The sequence below is a fragment of the Triticum dicoccoides genome, chromosome 4B (genome assembly GCF_002162155.2).
Source record: "Triticum dicoccoides isolate Atlit2015 ecotype Zavitan chromosome 4B, WEW_v2.0, whole genome shotgun sequence".
In the NCBI taxonomy this organism is placed as follows: Eukaryota; Viridiplantae; Streptophyta; class Magnoliopsida; order Poales; family Poaceae; genus Triticum; species Triticum dicoccoides.
In genome coordinates this window covers 59,595,166-59,610,239 of record NC_041387.1, presented here as the reverse complement: position 1 = coordinate 59,610,239, position 15,074 = coordinate 59,595,166, and the positions used below count along the sequence as shown (strand labels likewise).

The window sequence follows — 15,074 nt, the reverse complement described above, 5'->3', positions numbered from 1 at the left end:
TTGGGAATCAAGATCTATAGAGATAAATCAAGACGCTTGTCAGGACTTTCACAAAGCACATAGCTTGATAAAGTTTTGAAGAAGTTGAAAATGGATCAGTCAAAGAAAGGGTTCTTGCATGTGTTACAAGGTGTGAAGTTGAGTCAGACTCAATGCCCGACCACTGCAGGAGATAGAGAGAAAATGAAAGTCATTTCCTATGTCTCGGCCATAGGTTCTATCATGTATGCTATGTTGTGTACCAGACCTCATTTGTGCCTTGCTATAAGTTTAGCAGGGAGGTACCAAAGTAATCCAGGAGTGGATCACTGGACAACAGTCAAGAACATCCTGAAGTACCTGAAAAGGACTAAGGATATGTTTCCCGTTTATGAAGGTGACAAAGAGCTCGTCGTAAATGGTTACGGTGATGCTAGCTTTGACACTGATCCGGATGACTCTAAGTCACAAACCAAATACGTATTTATATTGAATGGTGGAGCTGTCAGTTGGTGCAGTTCCAAGCAGAGCGTCCTGGCAGGATCTACGTGCGAAGCAGAATACATAGCTGCTTCAGAAGCAACAAATGAAGGAGTTTGGATGAAGGAGTTCATATCCTATCTAGGTGTAATACCTAGTGCATTGGGTCCAATGAAAATCTTGTGTGACGATACTGGAGCAATTGCCTTAGCAAAGGAATCCAGATTTCAAAAGAAGAACAAACACATCAAGAGACGCTTCAACTCCATCCGCGATGTAGTCAAGGAGGGAGACATAGAGATTTACAAAATACATACGGATCTGAATGTGGCAGACCCGTTGACTAAGCCTCTTCCACGAGCAAAACATGATCAACACCAAGACTCCATGGGTGTTAGAATCATTACTTTGTAATCTAGATTATTGATTCTAGTGCAAGTGGGAGACTGAAGGAAATATGCGCTAGAGGCAATAATAAAGTTTTTATTTTATATTTCCTTATATCATGATAAATGTCTATGATTCATGCTAGAATTGCATTAATCGGAAACTTGATACATGTGTGGATACATAGACAAAACACCGTGTCCCTAGTATGCCTCTACTTGACTAGCTCATTAATCAAAGATGGTTAAGTTTCCTAGCCATGGACATGTGTTGTCATTTGATAAACGAGATCACATCATTAGGAGAATGATGTGATGGACAAGACCCATCCGTTATCTTAGGATAATGATCGTTCAATTTTATTGCTACTGCTTTCTTCATGTCAAATACATATTCCGCCGACTATGAGATTATGCAACTCCCGGATACCGGAGGAATGCCTTGTGTGCTATTAGACGTCACAACGTAACTGGGTGATTATAAAGATGCTCTACAGGTATCTCCGAAGGTGTATGTTGGGTTGGCATAGATCGACATTAGGATTTGTCACTCCGAGTATCGGAGAGGTATCTCTGGGCCCTCTCGATAATGCACATCATAAGAAGCCTTGCAAGCAATGTGACTAATCAGTTAGTTGTGGGATGATGCATTACGCAACGAGTAAAGAGACTTTCCTGTAACGAGATTGAACTAGGTATGAAGATACCAATGATCGAATCTCGGGTAAGTAACATACCGATGACAAAGCGAATAATGTATGTTGTCATAACGGTTCGACCGATAAAGATCTTCGTAGAATATGTGGGAACCAATATGAGCATCCAGGTTCCGCTATTGGTTATTGACCGGAGAGGAGTCTCGGTCATGTCTACATAGTTCTCGAACTCGTAGGGTCCGCACGCTTAACGTTCGATGACGATTTGTATTATATGAGTTATGTGATTTGGTGACCGAATGTTGTTCAGAGTTCCGGATGAGATCATGGACATGACGAGGAGTCTCGAAATGGTCGAGAGGTAAAGATTGATATATTGGATGATAGTATTCGGACACCGTAAGTGTTCCGGAATGTATCGGGTACATATCAGAGTACTAGGGGGGTTACTGGAACCCTCTAGGGGAAGATATGGGACATAGGAGGGAAGCACACCAGCCCACAAAGGGGTGTCGCGCCCCCCACAGGGAAGGAGGCCGAATTGGATTAGGGGATGGGGTGGCGCCCCCTCTTTCCTTCTCCCCCTCTCTCTCCTCCCCCTTCCCCCTTCCGGTAAAAGGAAAGGGGGTGGGGCGAATCCAACTAGGAGCCCAGGTAGGATTCCTCCTACTTGGGCACGCCTAGGGTTGGCTCCCTCCCTCTCCCTCCTTTATATACGGGGGAGGGGCGCCTAGAAGACACATCAATTGTTCCAAGCATTATGCGGCGCCCCCTCCACAGTTTACGCCTTCGGTCATATTCTCGCGGTGCTTAGGTGAAGCCCTACGGATCACATCACCAGCACCGTCACCACGCCATCGTGCTGACAAAACTCGTCTACTTCCTCGACACTCTGCTGGATCAAGAGCTTGAGGGACGTCATCGCGCTGAACGTGTGCACAACTCGGAGGTGTCGTACGTTCGGTACTTGATTGGTCGGAACAAGAAGACGTTCGACTACATCAACCACGTTAAGCAAACGCTTCCGCTTTCGGTCTACGAGGGTACGTGGACACACTGTCCCCCTATCGTTGCATGCATCTCCTAGATAGATCTTGCGTGAGCGTAGGAATTTTTCTGAAATTGCATGCTACGTTTACCAACAATATAATCACCGCAAGATTGAACCCACTACAAAGCACCTCTCCCATTACAAGAAAAATCAATCTAGTTGGCCAAACCAAGTCAATAGATCGGAGAGAAATACAAAGCTATCTTAATCATGCATAAAAGAGTCCAGAAAAGACTCAAATAATATTCATAGATAATCTGATCATAAATCCACAATTCATCGGATCTCAACAAACGCACCACAAAGGAAGATTACATCGAGTAGATCTCTAAGAACATCAAGGTGAACATTGTATTGAAGATCAAAGAGAGCGAAGAAGCCATCTAGCTGCTAGTTATGGACCCGTAGGTCTGTGGTAAACTACTCACACATCATCGAAGGGGCAACAAGGTTGATGTAGAAGTCCTCCGTGATTGAATCCCCCTCCGGCGGAGTACCGGAAAAGGCCCCAAGATGGGATCTCATGAGAACAGAAGCTTGCTATAGAGGAAAAGTATTTTTGGTGTGCCTTCTGGTATAAGGGGAATATTCAGGTATTTATAGAACAAAGTTTATGGTTAGAGGAGCATAAGGGGGCCGCAAGCCTGGGGGGCACGCCCCCTAGGGCGTGCCCGCCGAGCTTGTCGCCAACTGGTGGCCCCTCTGATCTCCTCCCGAAGGTTCCTGGATGTCTTCTGGTCCGAGAAAAATCCTCAAAAAGTTTCGTTCCATTTGGTATTGATTTTCTATAAAGACAAAAACAATGAAAAAACAGCAACTGGAACTTGGCACTAGGTTAATAGGTTAGACTCAAAAAATCATATAAAATAGCATCATAATGCATATAGAACATCCAAGATGGATAATATAATAGCATGGAATAATAAAAAATTATAGATACGTTGGAGACGTATTAGCAAGTCTCTTTGCTCATTCCGCAATACAAGATCCCCTAACTAAACTCATTAGTCACATGAAGCTTATTATGGTGTGGTATTACCGAGAGGGCCCAGAGATATCTCACCGTCACACGGAGTGACAAATCTCAGTATCGATCCATGCAACTCCACAAACACCTTCGGAGATATCTGTAGAGCACCTTTGTGATCACCCAGTTATGGAGTGACGCTTGATAGCACACAAAGTATTCCTCCAGTATCTGAGAGTGACATGATCCCATGGTCTAAGGAACTAATACTTGACATGAAGAAAGTTGTAGCAAATAACTAAACGATCTAATGATAAGCTTACGGTTGGGTCTGTCCATCACATCTCGGTGCAATTGCCCACATCGTTTAAACATGGGCCGGCCCATTAAAGCATCAAGCATTTGCGGCTAAGTGTGCGGAAGGTTCTCTCTGCAAGCTTTTCTCAAAGCTTCCCATCCATGCTGGTTTTTTTCCTTTTTTTCGCCTTCCTTTGTTGTGGTTTTCTGTTGTTTTTGGATTATTATTTTGGTTCCTGATTTGTTTCTCTTGTGGTTCATTTTGTTGTTTATTTTTTTCTATTTCTTCTTTTCATTTTAAATGAATGCACCTTTTTAAATTTGCGAACAGTTTCTGAATCCAAAGTATCTTCAACTCATGAGCATTTTCTGAAGTCCAGAACAATTTTTAAAATTCATGAACATTTTTTGTATTCAAGTATCTTTTTAAAAATTCATGAATATTGTTTTGAATTCACGTGCATTTTTTGGATCCATGAACAAATTTTCAATTCACAAGCATTGTTTCAAATTCATGAACATGTTTTTCAATTTCATGAACATTTTTAATTGCCGAACATTTTTCCAAATTTACAAACATGTTTTTGTTTCATGATTTTTTTTAATTCATGAACATTCCTTCAGATTCACAAACATTTTCAGAATTAAGAACATTTTTCCAAACCTATGAACATTTTTTAAATTCCCAAACATTTCATTGGAATCATGATTTTTTTTAATGCATGATTATTTTTCAAATGAGAAAACTTTCAAAAAAAATCATGGAATTTTATAAATTCATCGATTTGTTTTTCATAATCCTGGATATTTTTTTAATTAAAATTAGACTGGTTGAAATAATAATAATAATAATAATAAATAGGCTTGTGCTTGCTAACTAAAGCACGTGCGGTCGCTCCGTCAGTGCCAGGCCCATTTAGAGGACGCTCATTGTGTTCAATGATAGTGTGACACACAGGGGGTCACACGCTTGGCCCGGCCCATTGTGATTGGGCGCAACATTTTAGCTCACGTACTTTTTAGAAAAAAAAAACATACTTTTTTCGATATCTTCTAGCTCGCCTACTCTTTTTCATATCTTGTGGCTCCCGTACTATCCCATACTTTAGCTTGTGGTCTAAAAATTTATGGACATTTTTTGCTAAAAAATGAAGTGTGCATTATTTGGGAAGGAGAACTTTTTAGAATTTTTGAACATTTTCTTAAAATGGCTACATCTTTTAAAAGCATGAATATTTTTTTGAAATTTTTGGTAACTTCAATCATTTTTTGGAAAGCATTTGTTTTTTGAAATTCTAGCACTTTACTTGAATTTTCGAACATTTCTTGAAAATAGGGAACAACTTTCAACATTTCAATTGTTTTCTGAATGAACAATTTTTTGAAATTCTGAACATTTCTTCACAATGTGACATTTTTAATGTCATTTTTTAAACATGAACAAAATATTGTAAATACGAATATTTTATGAAAAATGGAACATTTGTTGAAATTTTTAACACTTTAAACATTTTTGAAAATTTATGAATATATGAAGAAAAAAAGATAAGAAAAGGGAAAAAGTAACAGATGAAATAAAAAAAGAAATGATAAAAGACCAGGGAAAAGGAACTGATTCAAACGGAGCCGTCATACATAACTTTGGAACGTCAAATTGGGTTGGCTCAGCACGGTCGCTCCGAGCTTCAGCAACATTTGACTCAATGAGCTTCATATTGGGTTTCCTATATAGTAGCTCGCAATTTTCAAAATCATTAATTTAAAGGTACCCACCCGATTTTGTGTTGAGAAGGAACCTAATTCCGGGCTCAAACTATGTGGATCATATCCAACCAACGTGGCTTGAGGAACTTAGAGGCGACCCACTTCGGACAAAGTCGTCCCATGCAGAACTAAAAATCAACGAGCAGTTAATTGAGACGTATCATAAATCATGTGGAGACAGAGAGCTTGGCTGGAATGGCTATCTGCAGAGGACAAGAACACATTTTTTTCATCTCATGGCTAGTATTAGAAGAAAGAAGAACATGATAAAGGCGCTTCAAAATTCTCTTGGTGTGGAAATTACGGATCCATCAGAATTAAAGGTAATGGCCACTACCTTTTATGAGAGTTTGTATGCTTTTGAAGGTGTAGAAAATATGGAACATGTGGTTGAGTCTGTGCCACGGAAGGTAACTGCAGATAGAATGCATCACTTTGTGTGCCCTACACAAATAAAGAAGTTAAAACTGTGTTATTTCAGATATTTCCCACTAAGGCACTGGCCCGGATGGCTTCCCTGCTCATTTCTATCAATGTCAATGGGATATCTATATATGTGGGGATGAGATAACACAAATTGTTCAAAGGATAGTAAGGGGGGAAGAGAGACGTGAGTGCATCAGTGAAACAATCCTAGTGCTTATTCCCAAGTGAAAGAACATGCGGTGCCCCCATGTTTGGTTTTGGTAATTGATGACAATCTCTATGGACTAATGGTTGTCTGGAGTTGTATTTGAAGGATTTGTCCATAGGTTTTTCTTGAAGTCCATGTGTTGGTTTCAAGGAGTTTTTGAGTTGACCAAGGTGCTATTAAGGAATTATTCAAAGATTGGTCATGCGAGTGTTGAGCTTATTACAAGCATGTCTTGAAGAATAAGATTGTGTGATCATTCATGTGCATCTTCAAGACATCATCCAAATGAAGAGAGTTGGAAAGATTCAACACACAAAGCGCACAAGATGTACCGAGGGATCAAGTGATCCCATGGTATGGTAAGCATTGTCCATTACGCTTTGTGTGCTAACCCATGGTCTTCGTGAGAGTTCTTTGTGGGGTTAGATTGCGGTGTGCAAGTTCAAGTGATGCATCACGAAGAGATCAAGTGCTTGAAGTTTGCCGTCCATTGTGGTGACAATGGACTTATGAAGATGAGCGGAAGAGAGGCTCACCCACAGTGGAGTATGGGGGAGCAATCAACTAGTCTTCATCAAGCCAACGCAATCAAGAAAGGTGGTCCAACTTGAGGGAGTCAAGATCGTCATCATCTAGCTCAAGTGGACCATGTGCAAGGCAAAGGTTTGCCCTTGATAGGTTTTCTATTTTACCGGTCTCATGGCAGTTGTGCGAGACCGGGTTATAGGATCGTTTGCCATACTATCAAGGGGGGCTGTCGATGAGTTGCTTGATCATATCGTTCGTAGAGAGCTCAAACCATTGCATCCTTGCATCATCTTTATTGGTTCTTGTTTGGTTCTTCTCCTTGTGAGATTTGGAGCTTTTGGTCATCTTGATGACAAGCTCGAGTTCATCGAAAACGGAGTTCTCATGCATCTTCTATGATGTTTTTGATGTTGGAGGGTATGCCGATTCTTCTCGGTTGGAGGTTTCACTCCTTTGTTTGCTACTCGTCTTGCTCTATCCAACAAGCTTGAGTTTGCTCAATTCAGAGCTCATATGAAGAAGTTATGACATTTCTGGTTTTCCTTGGAGTATTCTTTGTTTTCGTGGTTGTGGCTTAAGGTTGGTGCCAGCGGTAGTACCGCGACCCTTAGCGGTAGTACCGCCGAAGCTCCCCAGCGGTAGTACCGCTCCAAGCGGTAGTACCGCTCTCCGAACGGTAGTACCGCTTGGGAGTTTCGGCCGTAGTACCGCTGTGCATCTGGGCTACTTCCGCCTCGATTCTCGAACGAAGTTTTTCATGTCGGGTTTTGCGGCACTAAGGGAGGTAGTAGGAGCGGTAGTACCGCCCTAAGCGGTAGTACCGCTCTTCCCTAGTGGTAGTACCGCCCTGGGGTCAGGGCCCTGGCAGCGCGACAGTACCGCTGGGTTGAGCGGTAGTACCGCTCGGAGCGGTAGTACCGCCCTTCCCTAGCGGTAGTACCGCTCTGTGCGGGGCTGGTGAGTGGGATAACGGTTGGATTTCCCCCCTCCTATTAAAGGGGGTCTTCTTCCCCAATGAACCTTATCCTTTGAGCTCGTGTTCTTCCCCCATTGTTGACCTTCTCCGAGCTTGCTATCTCTCAATCCCTCCATGGATTCTTGCTAGTTTTGGGGGGAAAAGAGAGAGGAGATCTAGATCCACATTTCCACCAATCACTTTCTCCTCTATGTGAGGGGAACCCCTTGGATCTAGTTCTTGGAGTTCTTGGTGTTCTCCTTCTTGTTCTTCCTCTCATTTTCCTCCCTAGCATTAGTTGCTTCGGTGGGATTTGAGAGAGAAGGACTTGGGCACTCCGTGTGCCCTTGCCATTGCATTTGTGCATCGGTTTGAGTTCTCCACGGTGATACGTGGAAGTTACAAGTTGAGAAGCTTATTTCTCTTGGGTGCTTGGTGCCTTTGAGCTTGTTCCTCTTGGGTGCTTGGGCTCCCTAGTCGGTTGGTGGTGTTCGGAGCTCAATCATTGTGGTGTAAAGCTCCGGGCAAGCGTCGGGGTCTCCAATTAAGTTGTGGAGATCGCCCCGAGCAATTTGACGGGTTCGGTGACCGCCCCCAAGGGTCTCCATTTGTACGGGTTCGGTGACCGCCCTCAAGGGTCCCTTAGTGGATTCACGGCATCTTGCATTGTGCGAGGGCGTGAGGAGATTACGGTGGCCCTAGTGGCTTCTTGGGGAGCATTGTGCCTCCACACCGCTCCAAACGGAGATTAGCATCCGCAAGGGTGTGAACTTCGGGATACATCGTCGTCTCCGCGTGCCTCGGTTATCTCTTACCTGAGCCCCTTTACTTATGCAATTGACTTTGTGATAGCCATATTGTGCTTTGTCATATATCTTGCTATCACATAGTTGCTTATCTTGCTTAGCATAAGTTGTTGGTGCACATAGGTGAGCCTAGTTGTTGTAGGTTTTGTGCTTGATAAATTAACCACTAGGTTTATTCCGCATTTGTTCAAGCCTAAACCGTAATTATTTTAAAGCGCCTATTCACCCCCCCCCCCCTCTAGGCAACATCCTCGATCTTTCACCAAGGTAACGAACCCCACAAATCCTATCAAAGCCTATCAGTTTATGCAACATTCTCTATAAGATTGCCTCAAAAGTGATTGCAACTAGACTGAAGGTGATATTACCCAATATTATATCAGATGAGCAGTCAGCCTTTGTTCCGAGGCAGCTGATCACAGATAACATCATATGTTCCTATGAATGTCTGCATCTTCTTAAGAGATCCAAGTCAAAAAGTAACAGTCATTGTGCACTCAAGCTAGATATGATGAAAGTGTATGACACGCTGTAGTGGGCTTACTTAAGGGCTATTATAGTAAAGTTGGACTTTGCAATACAATGGGTTGATGTGGTGATGAGCATGGTTTCATCAGTTTCTTTCGCGGTTCTTTTCAATGGAGAAGCTTGACAATTTCACACTAAAGGTATCAGATAGGGAGACCCAATCTCCCCTTACTTATTCTTGATTGTAGGAGAGTTCCTTTCACGCCTCCTAAAATCCAGTTCTCGGTCATCAATTGCAGGTATTAAGGTGGCCCCAACGGCACCCACCATTAACCATCTTTTATTCACAGATGACAGCTTGTTACTTTTCAAGGCTAATGTCGAGGGGGTAGTTGCAGTGTCAAACCTGTTGGATATTTATTCTAGAGCCTCTGGTCAGAGAATAAATCATGAGAAGCTCTTTTTTCAATAAAGGTTATCCAGGAGCAGTCAGGGAGGCGGTCAAGAATACCCTTCTTCACAATGAGTCATTGAGTGATCGCTATTTGGGAATACCTACAGATGTCGGCCACTCCAAGAACATGACCTTCAAATATCTAAGGGACCGGGTGTGGGAGAAGATAAAAGGATGGATGGAGAAACTTTTGTCAGCGGTAGGGAAGGATGTATTAATTAAATCTGTGGCTCAGGTTATTCTAGTTTTTTCCATGTCATATTTCAAATTACCACCGGGGCTGTGCGAGAATATCACATCTATCATTAGGCAGTTCTGGTGGGGTTCTAAGCAGGGCGAGAGGAAGCCGAGTTGGGTGGCATGGGACATTATGACTAGACCAAAACACTTGGGGGTAGTCCTGGCCATCTCAGGCCCGGCCCTAAAATCCAGGGCCTAGGCCCGATGGGCTTGCCTGTGGGCCGAGCTAGGGCCTGAGTTTTGAGCCCACCAGAAGGGCCTGGACGGGCTTGGGCTTGGCATACCGGCATTTCCAGGAAGAGGCCCGGCCCATGGCCCTAAGCCCTAAGGGCTTTTCAGGGCTTTTTACCAGATGGGCCGGGGTTGGGCTTGAAAAGTAGGCCCGATGGTAGGGCCTGGGAGGGCCCGAGCCTCAGTTTTTTGCCATGGGCTTTTTTAGGCCCGGCCCAAGCCCGGCCCGGCCCGGCCCAAGCCCGGCCCGGCCCGGCCCATGGCCAGATATACTTGGGGGTCCAGGATTTAACTTGGCTCTTTTTGCAAGACATGCATGGTGAATAATGACTGATCATACGTCTTTGAGTGCTAGGTTGTTGAAAGAAGTTTATTCCCCGGATTGCGATTTACTTGAGGCAGAACTAGGAGCCCATCCATCTCAGATTTGGCGAGCAATGCTTGACGACCGTAACATCTTAACCCAGGGAGTGATCTGGCGGATTGGAGATGGAGAGATCGCGGGTATTTGGACACACAATTGGATTCCAAGAGATAATTTCAAGCGGCCCATCACGTCTCTGGTTGCAAACCCCTCGGAGTTGGTAACTGATCTTATTGATGAAACGATGCCAGCATGGAGAGAGGACTTGGTTTGTTCAGTCTTTTCTCAGTTTGATACGGCCGACATACTGAAGATTCCACTTTGCACGAGGACGATAACTGATTTTGGGCTTGACATGAGGAGAGCCGAGGGAAGTTTACCGTGCGGTCAGCATACCAGATGATTATATACACCAAGATCAGCAGGGAGAATTGGATCTCTGAAAGGCCAGACTAAACATCAATGTTTGTGTAACTAGACTATATTACAACCCAACTAAGGATATGTGTGTACAACTAGTCTTCCTGCCAACTAAACATCAATGTGTGTGCAACTAGACTATGTTACAAGCCAATTAAACATCAATGTGTGTGCAACTAGACTACATTACAAGTTATGACAATTCATATGGGACCATGCGGACCAGATTGTGCAAGTCTGTGGCCATGCATGTGCCAACTAGGACTACTATGTGTGCAACTACAACTACTGTGGATGCAGCTTAAAAAAACTGGGTTGGAAAAATTGCACCATGCAGTAGTAAAGTTGCACAAAATAGTACTGAAGTTGCACAATATAGCGTCAAAGTTGGCATCAAATTTTTTTCGTCGAAACATACCCATGCAGGATCTAGTTTTAAAGATCTCGTGGCAAAGAATTCAACAGTGAAGACGGATCTGAATTCCGACCCGCAGTTTGTAAGATATGACTTTTTAAAAAATTGGAAAAGCAAAATAATTGTACGTGAAGCTGTTTCTTTCAAATCGGACTAACTAGTGTGAACACATTAAATACTAATAACAACATGCACTAGTAGACAAAAAAAACTCATGCGTGGCTAGAAAGCCCGGCCGCTCATTGTCTCCAAATAGTGCATATGCACTTTTTAGATTTTAGGGTAATCCGAATGTATGATACTTGTGGTATTTGATACACCAAAGTGGAATTTAGGGCCTCTTTGATTCGTAGGATTTTGAAAACGTAGAAATAGAAAAAATATAGGATTGCAGTGGCATGCCGACTTGAATCCTATAGGATAGCAATGAGTGTTTGATGGCACAGAAAAAATAAAGAAATTATAAAAAAGATTGGAGTGGATGTTATATTTCCTACGAAATGTAGTATAGATTCCATAGGAAAAATTTCTATGGAATTCAATCCTATGAATCAAAAGACCATTATAGGAAAATATCCTAAGGATTTCAATCCTTCAGAAATCCTATAAAATTCCATTGAATCAAAGGTGCCCTTAGCTTGTGGTGTGTCCAGGCTTTAGCAATCGGCTAGCTCCGCCCCTGCCCGTGACCGTGAACTTAGCAGTACTTGGGCCCTTGTCTCTTTCAGGGCCGAACCTAGAATCTGTACAGCGCCGCACCAGTTCAGTCGGCCCGCCCATGGCCGTTCTTTTCCTTTGTGGCGAAGGCACGGCACGGCGCACGAGCGGCAGTCGCACGCAGAGATCCCGGGCGCGGAGACCCAGATATACCACCTGTCCACCGGCGTATCTCGATCGGCTGCACTGCACTGCACCGCACTCCTCGCTTTCCCCTTTCCCCCGATCCTTTCCGAACGGACAAAAAGTAAACGCGCCAGCCGCCAGGCCCAGAGAACCTTCGCCCCATCGCCACTACCTCCGGTTGATTCTCCCCCGCCACCGCCCACCCCACCGCACCGCATCATTCCTCCTCATCCGTCGGCGATCGGCATAAGGCAGCGCTCCACCCGGTTCCATTGCAGAACCGCACTAACTCGTCGCGTGCCGGATCAGCTCCAGCCATGGCGTCGATGCAGGCTCCCGCGCCGGCGCCGTCGGGGTACCCGCCGCACGGCGGCCAGGCCCCGCGCCCGCACTCCACGGCCGTCGCCGTCACCGCGGCCAGCAACGGCGCCGGCAACCCCTACGTGCAGGTCACCCCGGCCAGCGCGTCCCCGTCCACCTGCCAGTGTGCGTAACTCGTCTCGTTCGATTCCTCTCTTCTCTGTACTCCCGTGTGCTCGTCGATCCTGACGTCGGCGTGCTCTTGCGCCGTGCAGCCATCATGAAGGCGCTGGGGCGGTACGGGAAGCTGCTGGAGGACGGCACCCGCAAGGCCGCCGACACCACCGGCGGCATCTGGAACCACCGTAAGTATTTCCTCCCTGCGATTCAGGTCCATCCCTGCCTCGATTCCTCGTCGATCGTGCACGCACACTGACACCGTTTTGGCCTCGCGCAGTCCGGACGGCGCCGAACATGGCGGACGCGGCGGTGGCGCGGCTGGCGCAGGGGACCAAGGTGTACGCGGAGGGCGGGCACGAGAGGGTGTTCCACCAGGTGTTCGGCGGCGTGCCGGGGGAGCAGCTCCGCAAGGCCTACGCCTGCTACCTCTCCACCTCCTCCGGCCCCGTCATCGGCACGCTCTACCTCTCCACCGCCCGCCTCGCCTTCTGCAGCGACTCCCCCGTCTCCTACCACGCCCCCTCCCCCACCCAGCCGCCCGAGCCCATGTACTACAAGGCAAGCATCCTCCCTTCTCTCTGTGCACCCCTCATCAGCATCAGTTCACTTCATACTCTCAGCAATCTCATTCACCGGCTGCGCTGCAGGTGGTGCTTCCGCTGAACCAGGTGAGGACGGTGAGCCCGTCCGCCAGCATGTGGAGGCCGTCGGAGCGGTACATCCAGGTGGCCACCACCGACAACCACGACTTCTGGTTCATGGGCTTCGTCTCCTACGACAAGGCGCTCAAGCACCTCTCCGACGCCCTGCAGCGCCGTCCCTGACCCATCTCCTTCCACTCCGTCCGTCCGCACCATCGCAGCTGCTATAAGCTCGAGTTCTTCGGCAGCGGCACTATCCTGTCACCGACTGATCAGTGTTTCTACTTCATTCCTGTACCGCAACTCGCCCCATCAGCAGTTCTTGCTCTGGAATAATTTATACTATAAGACACCAATAAACCTCCGTTGCCTGTCGTCGGTATCGCCAACCACTTTGCACCAAGAAAGTGTTACTACTAATCGATATATGCAGCGCCGGATATGGATATGAAAGCTCTTTCATACTCGAATTCGTTGCCGGATTGCTGCTCCCTCCGATCCATGTTAATTCTCGCAGATTTTGCGCAACTTTTAGTATGGATGCGGAGGGAGCAGTAGGTTTCTCACGCACACCAGCCTCTGCTCTGGGATTACAGAGCTTTGCACTGTATGTAACCCTGAACCTCGCATAGAATTACAATCTGCAGCTTGTACAGTACCATAGTAGTATTACAGTACACTTGGTACAAACATAATAGCAGAAGCTAGTCAAGTGCCTCACGAACAATTTACAACAACGTTACGTAGCAAAACTGTTGCCGTCGGCGTCGATCGATCTTGGTCTGTATAGAGTTCATCATGCATGGCATGGAGGAGGTATGGCGGACGGAGCTGTTGGTTTGTGCACGTGAACTCGCGACGAGCTCGGCCAATTGGTGGTGCGTGCGGTATGTGTGTGCGGGTATAATTGATGGATGGATGGATGGTGGGCCGGATCAATGGAGCGGCGCGGGCGTCCGCGGGTGCAGGCGGTCGTCGTGGTCGGAGCTGTCGACGCGGTTCTTGAGCGCGGCGAGGCGGCCCCGGACGCTGAGGTCGATGGTGTGCGAGTCGTCGAGGCCGTAGCAGACGACGAAGCCGGCGATGAGCGACGGCTCCACCACGTTCTCGATGGCGAGGTTGACGAAGCCGGTGATCCGGCGCATCTTGCGCGCGATGAGCTCGGTCTGGCGCGCGTCGAGCGCCACGGCGGACGACACGACCACGCGCAGCGCGTGCAGCGGGGGCGCGGCCGCGGCCACGCCGGCGCCCTCGCCGCCTTCCTCCGCGATGGACGTCATGCTGTCCCTGTCCAGCAGCGAGCGCAGGAAGTTGAGCGTGACCGGCTGGAACGGCGGCACGACGGCCTTCTGCTGCTCCGCCGCGCTCTGGACCGCGGCCTCGTCCGCGTGCCCGGCGCCGACGTAGCTGCTGCTGCTGGCCCGAAGCAGCGTCTGCGTCTGCCGCCTTGGGGCGCGGTGGGCGGTGCTGGGGCCGACGTCGAAGCGGAGCGACGCCGGCATGCCGCCGTCCTTGGCGGCAGCGCCGGCCGGGAAGGCCGCGTGGGCGCCGCCGGGGCCGATGGGCTGGTTCAAGATGTTCATTGGCGCGGCTGGGTGGGTGGCTGCTGGGGGTCGGTCGGGCGACGAGAGAAGCCAACAAGAATCGAGGTTTTGAAGCAGGAGTGCCGGACGCGAGGCCGGAGCAGGGGTGATACTGATAGTAGCTAGCTGCTGGTAGCCACAGCTGGGAGGAGATAAGGTGAGGTCGAGGTAGGGGCGAGAGTCGGGGAGGGAAGGCGAGAGAATTTGGCGTGAACACGATGCGGCCCCGGCAGCCGCACACGCCCCATCCGGAGGAATCTGCGTGCCGCGCCCGCCCAATCCCGTGTGCTGGTCATGTGGCCCCCGCGCCCCCCGCGCCGCGCGACGAGCCGTCCGTCACGTTTTTCTCGGCATGAATTATTCACGGACACGAGAACATGACTATATTTTGTGGTGGCTGCCACATGCCGTGCTGCTGCCTGCTGGCGACGG

General features: G+C 47.4%; 2 protein-coding genes across 2 annotated transcripts; one reads left to right on the top strand and one right to left on the bottom strand.

Annotated features, from left to right (window-relative positions):
• Positions 1–12,055: 12,055 nt before the first annotated feature.
• On the top strand, positions 12,056–13,521 carry LOC119294997 (GEM-like protein 1). Its single transcript, XM_037573314.1, has 4 exons — positions 12,056–12,424; positions 12,514–12,603; positions 12,696–12,976; positions 13,066–13,521. Exons 1-4 carry the CDS (start codon positions 12,256–12,258, stop codon positions 13,240–13,242), a joined length of 717 nt encoding a protein of 238 aa, XP_037429211.1. The 5' UTR covers positions 12,056–12,255; the 3' UTR covers positions 13,243–13,521.
• A 424-nt stretch (positions 13,522–13,945) lies between these two features.
• LOC119294998 (ATP synthase delta chain, chloroplastic-like) lies at positions 13,946–14,765 on the bottom strand. The gene has a single exon (XM_037573315.1). The coding sequence runs from the start codon at positions 14,640–14,642 to the stop codon at positions 13,995–13,997; it is 648 nt and encodes a 215-aa protein (XP_037429212.1). The 5' UTR covers positions 14,643–14,765; the 3' UTR covers positions 13,946–13,994.
• Between the last annotated feature and the right edge of the window lie 309 nt (positions 14,766–15,074).